The sequence below is a fragment of the Bactrocera latifrons genome, unplaced genomic scaffold (genome assembly GCF_001853355.1).
Source record: "Bactrocera latifrons isolate USDA-ARS-PBARC rearing strain unplaced genomic scaffold, ASM185335v1 scaffold_58, whole genome shotgun sequence".
Taxonomy (NCBI): Eukaryota; Metazoa; Arthropoda; class Insecta; order Diptera; family Tephritidae; genus Bactrocera; species Bactrocera latifrons.
Genome location: NW_017537245.1, coordinates 1,527,024 through 1,534,789, shown reverse-complemented (window position 1 = coordinate 1,534,789; position 7,766 = coordinate 1,527,024). Strand labels below are relative to the sequence as shown.

General features: G+C 33.9%; 1 protein-coding gene across 5 annotated transcripts in view; it reads left to right on the top strand.

Moving 5' to 3' along the window:
* LOC108974711 (toll-like receptor 4) overlaps positions 1-5,335 on the top strand; it is a 12,195-nt gene extending 6,860 nt beyond the window's left edge. For 4 of the 5 annotated variants that reach the window (XM_018942721.1, XM_018942723.1, XM_018942724.1 and 1 more), the window contains 6 exons: positions 861-1,004; positions 1,269-1,388; positions 1,507-1,597; positions 1,716-1,901; positions 4,838-4,987; positions 5,062-5,234. In XM_018942721.1, the coding sequence (XP_018798266.1) occupies positions 861-1,004; positions 1,269-1,388; positions 1,507-1,597; positions 1,716-1,901; positions 4,838-4,987; positions 5,062-5,234 (864 nt within the window). Of the gene's footprint in view, positions 1-860; positions 1,005-1,268; positions 1,389-1,506; positions 1,598-1,715; positions 1,902-4,837; positions 4,988-5,061 lie in introns of all 5 variants that reach the window. The other variant, XM_018942722.1, reaches the window with a different exon arrangement.
* Positions 5,336-7,766: the final 2,431 nt, after the last annotated feature.

Here is a 7,766-nt window from a genome sequence, read left to right as displayed (position 1 = left end):
TAAAATAGGCTCCTGGGTCAATATAAAAATTGCACTTAAACCAAATTTGCACTACTTGTTATAAGTTTTGGTCGGGATCACTTTGAGTGWCTTCAGACAATTTTGGTTACGGCTGATTTTTGAAGCGTCATTMGGTTGAACACTTTCAAAAATTCATAAACTCATCTTTCGTCACCTATATTGATGAGTTTGATTAAGGTACATTGTCAAGCAACTTTTTTGAAAAAAAAAGTGAAAGCACGATTGGTTCCAAAATCACTCATTATTTTCGAAAACAGTGTCGCGTAAACTTTTGTGAAGTAAATGCTTCCGACTAGAAGGATGTCACGAAATGTATTGTACTATTGATGACGTTACGACTCGGAAACTGACGATCAATCGGCCGAATATAGTGACAAAGGTGAGCCGAAACCTTAAAAAACCACGTCAAAGCAGGCCTAAAACCAATGTTATGTTGACAAACGGACAACAGGGAACTAATTGAGTGTTACACAMCTTCATATACTGCATTCATTCTTTGTAAGTTTTTCGCCAAATTATAACCAATACCGTGCCACAGCCATCGTATTCGTCTGATTTAGCTCCGTGTTCCCATATAAAATCAATTCTTAATCGAAAGACCGCAGATTTTTAGGAATTTCGAATTAATTTGCATGACTTCGCATTCTTCYATCAGGGTCTCTACTATACTATACATATGTAGGTACATACAATACACACACATGCACAAGAGCAAGCTAAAACTTTTTTTTTATATCTAACTCTCACGCAAACCGTGCAGGAAGTGCACTTATTTCGTGCGTCTTATCAGTGCTCAGTTTAACTACTATAACTAAATTTGCTTTCCCGCCTAATTACAGATTCTGGATCTCGCATTCAATCGCATTAAAAAGCTCAAACGCAACTCATTTGAACGTTACACAAGTATTAAAATATTAGTGCTCTATGAGAATAAGATACAATCGGTGGAGTCGGGCACATTTGCGCCACTAACATCATTGGAGGTAAGTGCAGGCGTACACACATACTCACATATATGCATATGTACACAAATATATATATATATATCTATACATATGTATGCATTGTAGAACATTGCATGCGCTCTATAGCACTGGTGCAGTTGTTAATTGCATAAGTGATATTAGCGTGATGACATTTTGTTTAAGTAATTAGTAAATTTAATTATAATTGATAGGTATTTATATATTATAATTATACAATTATATTATATATTTATTTATTTCATTTTTTTGTGTATTTAACAGGAGATCGATCTGTCAAATAATGCGCTCGTCTCAATACCTTTGGAAATCTTTCAATTACCCTCATTGCGAAATCTTTATGTTGACAGTAACGAGCTCTTTAATCTGGACCGCGATCTACAGGTTTGTACACACCCAATCATTACAATTTTTTTAATAAACCAAAGTTATTAGTTAAACTGAAATTTTAAATAAATTCTAACCATCGTTTAATAAAATAAATTCTAATAATTTCCTTTAGGTTCTTGAAACACCAATACAAGCACCGCTGGAATATTTAAATGTAGCCGATTGCGGCCTAGAGGACCTGCCCGATTTGGGTGTACTGCCAAGTGAGTAATTAAATATTATAAATATGTATATACCYATAATCAACCTTTGATCAATCTCTCAAATATACTACACGGTTATTCAACGCTTAACACACTTTCTTCTGAACTTTTCCTTCAGAACTTTGGCAAATTAATGCCTCATCCAATCCGTTGACTGATCTCACCGTGGACACACTAGCCAATATGTGTAATTTGCGTACAATGGATCTGACAAAAACAGAAATCAGTGATTGCGCTCTCCAACAAGTGAATCGTTACTTGCGATATATTGGCGCCAGTTCTAAATATGTTCCGATATCTTTGGGTAAGTTAAAAAATATTAAATACTTAAAAAATAGTAAGCTTTGTTAGAAGAGCATTCCAATGTTTATAAAAATTACCAGAGAAAATACTAAAATCTTAAAAATAAAACACAAATATTAGTTTGATGAGGTTTGAACTTAACTTCTAACTGATAATTTTTTCAGTCTTACACTTGCGGTAATTTGTTATATAATGTTTGAAAGAATGGATATAAAATATACTAAATTGTTTCGTTTTTGAAAAGGARCATTCATTTCACCTCCGTTCCTTGAAAGAGTACTAACTGATAATCGTTTAATGAGAGACCATCGTTTTCGACTACGACCGACATCGACTCGTTATAGTTCACACATTCCCAGTTTCTATGTCAGCCCGACCATCAAATAGTATTTTAATTCAGTTAGCTTCATTAAATTCCGATTGAAAACATAATGGAAAAGTTTCGCGATTTACGTAATGATGGCCAAGAAATTTAATGCGATATTTTATTACATATTTTTCTTTGCTCAATAACCTTTCTTGGAACATTATTGCTAATAAAACTCTACATTTGATATATGTGTATCCGGTGACTCATTCACCCATTTATTAAGGCTGCAAGTACAGTGCAGTCCAAAACTTTTTTTTGGTATACTGTATTAACTCATTTGAAAATAAAAATAATTGTCATTAACAAAAATATATCGTTCTACATGATCTTGAATGAAGACCAGTGAAAAATTTTATTAAGATCGGTTTAACTGTTCGCGAGAAATCTTGATAACCAATTTTGACACAGTTTCGAGTAAAACGAATTTAAAGTTACGCATTAAAGACTTACGGGTGATACAAGTAGACACTTTCTTGGACAGATCAGGCGGAATTCGTGTAAATGACAGCTTTTTTAATGTAATTTTTCACAGTATTGTTTGGCATTTCATCATTTTCATCTTACTTATATTGCTGGCATCGAGCGCGCAACTTTTCAGGACTGTATCTCCAAAACTATTACTCGTACCAACTTGAGAGACATCATTCTATAGATATTACAGAATGAAATGAGATCATAAAAAATCTTCGTGTTTTAAAGCCTTGTTACGTTTGTTAACCCCTTCAAAGACACACCATTTGTGACGCCCCAAAAAGGGCTAATTTTTGCGAACTAAAAAAGTAGTTGTTTTTAAGGTATTTGTACATATTTTAAAAGCAAACAGTATAATTTTTGAAGAAAAATATTAAGCATTCTGCGAGTTACACTTACTGTCCAACGAAAACGTTCGCCACCACTGCAAAGATTCCGGTCTTCCCCGTGAATAAAGCTAAACAAACTATTTCTATCACATATTCTCCGTAGAATGAAACGATCGAGAAAATAAACCAAAAACGGACAAAGGATGCAGTTTGAAAAAAGTTGAATGGTTGCCATAAATTTTATCAATTTTAGCCTGCCAAAATTCGATAGCAATATCTATTAGTTAATCATATGGAGAACTACATACAGAACAGACAGAAAAAAAATAAAATTTTCGTATGGTATTCTTAACGGTGTAGAGTATCGAAACATGCAAAAAACGATAATTTTTTTAAATTGGACACGAGTACTAATAACATATGTATGTGTATTACACACACAGTATGTAGATCTGCAAGTAATCACTAATCACTCACAAATACAACAAATTGTAATAGATTTGATCGTCTGTACCGATCGCAGACGGTTTGCAATTCTATAGGTGTTGCATACTTTTAGGCTGTGTGATTATCAAAAGAAAAGTAGGAAATGTTAATTTAGGAATGTATATGATACCATTATAAGACAATTCGCACTTATACAAGTAATTTAAACTCATACACGCATATTTATAAAAAAAACTAACAATATAGTTCTCTAAAATTTTGCCAAAAGTAATTAATCTATATATATTATATAAAAGAAAGTTGTTGTTAGTTACACCATTTATAACACAAGAACGGCTGAACTGMTTCGGCTGAAAATTGGAGGCAGTGCARAACCAGGGTAAGGACATAGGCTACCCCCTTCTTTATATTAGAATCCAATACAACTCATAAAAACAAAGATTATATAATATTTCARATTATAATTATTTGTTCAAAATTCATATTTGTAGGAATYATTTGAATATAMGCGTACAATTTTAAAYAGATTCTTCATAAAAAATAATACAATTGTTAAGTATTTGGAATAGTAGAAAAGAAGTGCAACCAAATATGCAGTGAAATAGATTATAACTTTCTCAGTAATCAGTTATTGAGAATGTATTATACCACAAGCATCCCAAAATACTGATGTCATAACCTTTCCAGCCGCCCTTTTCGTCTTCCCACGCCTGAGGGTTCATCACGTGCAGTCGACTAGAATGACTGTCGATTGGACTCCAGTGGGAAATGATGGAGCTTTGTTTCTATCACCRACGCAAAAATTCGGCTTTATTCCGTTTAGAGAGCACTCAACCACTTCTCASAATCAGTTATTCGTTGTTTTTGTTGGAGTATGAACTTGCGAGGCACCCACTTTGTACAGAGCTTTYGCCTCTTTAAGCTTAGCAAATAACTTTTCATYGGTGGATTTCACTGAGCTCAAATTCMACAGTATTTTCCTCCAAAAAGCAATGATTCATTAACATTCAAAATACTCTATGAACCGTAACACAAGTTGCTTCACAGAAATGCTATATCGCATYAACTAATAATTATAATCCAACTAATAGAAATCATATAKGTAGTAGTAGTAGTATTATCTATGTATCAGCCAAAGTGAAKCGTGGCCGRRTMCTCTAGTAATAAAATAAATAAAATATCCAGTTAACGATGAAATTAAAATCATAATTTTTAGATAAACATTTTACAACGTTATTATTATATTATTCGTTTATTTTGCCTCTCTTTAACCAAAACCCATTAGTTAATTACTRAACATTTTATAAAATCTATTTATAGATGACCTCGACAACACCAAATGTCCGGATCCATATAACGCAACTGTCAATTCAACGACGTATCAAAGCTGTAAAGCAGAGGCTGAACTTGCCAAAGTGCTCAGCTGGCGTTGGTGGACGATCGCAGTGGCAGCGGCATTGGCTGTGCTCGGTACGCGAATCTTAAAATGATGAAAAACTATTAAACAATTTAATTAATTGAATTCCCCTTCCTTTTATTTACAGTCTTTACATGGTACTGCTGTCGTCGCAATTCAAAAAAGAAGAAGAAGAAGAAGTCGAAGGCCAAAACCAAAGTAAATGYGCTGCCGCCCAAACAGCAACCGTTAGTGTCGCCCACGCTCGCACTCAAGAGTCACAACGATCGCACAATGCTGCAGGACTGTGATTGTGCGTAATCGCTTAATTACAACAACGACAACAAAAACATAGCGCGTAATTTTATATGTACAAATGCTATAAATAGCTGCAATTAAATAGGAATTTATTTACAACTATAGCAACTACTGAAAGTGTAACTACTTAATGCCTGCGCCGCTTTGGGAGGGTAGTGTATAGTTTTTTCCGTTATTTTTTTACTTTCGAATACATTTAGTTGTTAGATAAATTCGCCATACAGCAAAGTGGTGCCAAAAAGTACTAAATACGAACTTAGATATCGAATTGCAACGAACTGACGGTGAAATCGTTTTGCCAAAACTACAAGTGCCTACACTAGTAAACATAGTTGAACAATTTTCTTGTTATTTTTACAAATATCGTACATTTAGAGCACCCTGTAAACGTAAAAGTATTAAAAGTTGTAACCTTAGCTTCGCTTAGTGTAAAATTTCTTTCGTAATGCAATAAYATAAAATCATTTCGTTTAGTGAATTTGACAATATTTGTACATAAATTAATATGTAATTAAATATTAGTTTAACAAATTACAAGTTATTTACATATATMGATATAAAATATATAAAGTATAAGTGTATAAATAACAAAAAAGAACTATCGCTTCCTACAATTGGAAGCTTTAATATGCCAATCGAAAAGGTGCCTTCAATTGCTTTACTGCATTCACATATCATAATACTTYATAATAAAATATATGTATATATTAATTAGTTTTACGAGAATTATTTACTTTTTGAAAAAGTAATAAGTTAAATTTAATTTTTTCAGAATAATTTTTAAGTCTGTGCAAAATATATATATTTACTGAAGTGCTAATTTATAAGTTAAATATATAGGTATATTTATATAATATGATTTAAGTATATAATGTATTATAGTATGCAATGATGATATTAAATTTATCTCACTGTTTTTGTAATAAATGTGAAATGCGTTCAAGAAAATATTTTCATTTGTTTTCAATAAAATACATATACTACTGTGGGCAAAAAATAATAAGACTTTTTAACTTAAGTTTCACGCTAAAACCCGTTGGTCGAAATCTTTTTTTCTAGGCTGGTATGGCTGTCAACGACATATGTGCCAAATGTCACATCAAAATAATCATTAGTGTTAGGCCTTGTCTTTCTGAGTCGTGTCCACCACCGTCATCAGCATTAACTGATGATCAACATGTCAATAAAATAAAGAAATTGTTGCTTGAGAATTGACGACTAACTGTTAGAGCGCTTACTGGCATCGTTGGAATATCGAGCGGATCGGTGAAAACAATTTTGAAAGAACATTTGGGCCTAAGAAATGTGAAAGCAGGATTGGTTCCAAAATCACTAAATTTTTTCGAAAAACAGCGTCGCGTTAACGTCTCTGAAAAAATCGGTCAAAAATCAACTCACAACGTTATCGTAAAGTTTAACATTTCCGAGTTCGACAAATTAAACTACACACTTACACTCGACTGTGCCTAAAAAATAAGGTGACGTTGTATTTATTTTGAAAATTCTTTATTTATTCTTCCAAATCAATTTCATCCCCTTCAAAGTAATCCCCACTAGATGTTGTACATTATGCCAATGAATTTTCCAATCTTCGAARCMYTGGTTGTAGTCACTTTCCGGGATGGCCTTCAGTTYCGTCTTCGCTGCGGCTTGAATCTCCTCTATCGYATAWAAACGGTGTCCCCGGAGCGGTCTTTTGAGCTTGGTGAACAGCCAGAAGTCGCACGRCGCCAGATCAGGTGAATACGGTGGCTGCGGAACGATATGGGTTGAGTTTTTAGCGAAATGATCACGAATTACGAGGGCAGTATGGGATGGTGCATTATCGTGGTGTAATTGTAATAATAATATTCCTTGTTGACTGTTTGACCGGTTGGAAGGAATTCATAATGCACAACACCACKATAATCGAAGAAAACAGTCAACATGACCTTGATTTTTGAGCGATTTTGGCGCGATTTTTTTGGTCTCGGATCTTTTTTGGCACGATATTCGCTCGATTGATCGGTTGTTTTGGGGTGGTAAGCATAGATCCAAGTCTCATCGCCAGTTATAATGCGTTTCATGACGTTTCACACACTTCAACGCGACGCTTTTTTTCCAAAAAATTCAATGTTTTCGGTACCAGTCGAGATTTGACGCGCTTGAGGCCCAAACATCCTTCAAAATGGTATTGGCAGAGCCTTTCGATATGCTAACTTCATCAGCCAGCCATTGTTAATAGATGGTTTTTCAACACCAAATCTTTGATATGTTGAACGTGAGCTTCGTCGGTTGAGGTTGATGGTCACCCTGGATGCTCTTCGTCTTCGACACGTTCACGGCCAGCTTGGAATTCGCTATACCACTTGTAAACATTTTTTTTAGACATAGCCTCATCACCATCCTCAACGTATCCGCAGCAGAAAATTGATTCCGTAAACAAAATTTAATGCAAATTCTTTGCTCAACAAATTTCACTCACTTTTAGCAGCTCACAAAACGACACGTATCTCAAACACTAATGAATATTTTGACATGAAATTTGACATAAAT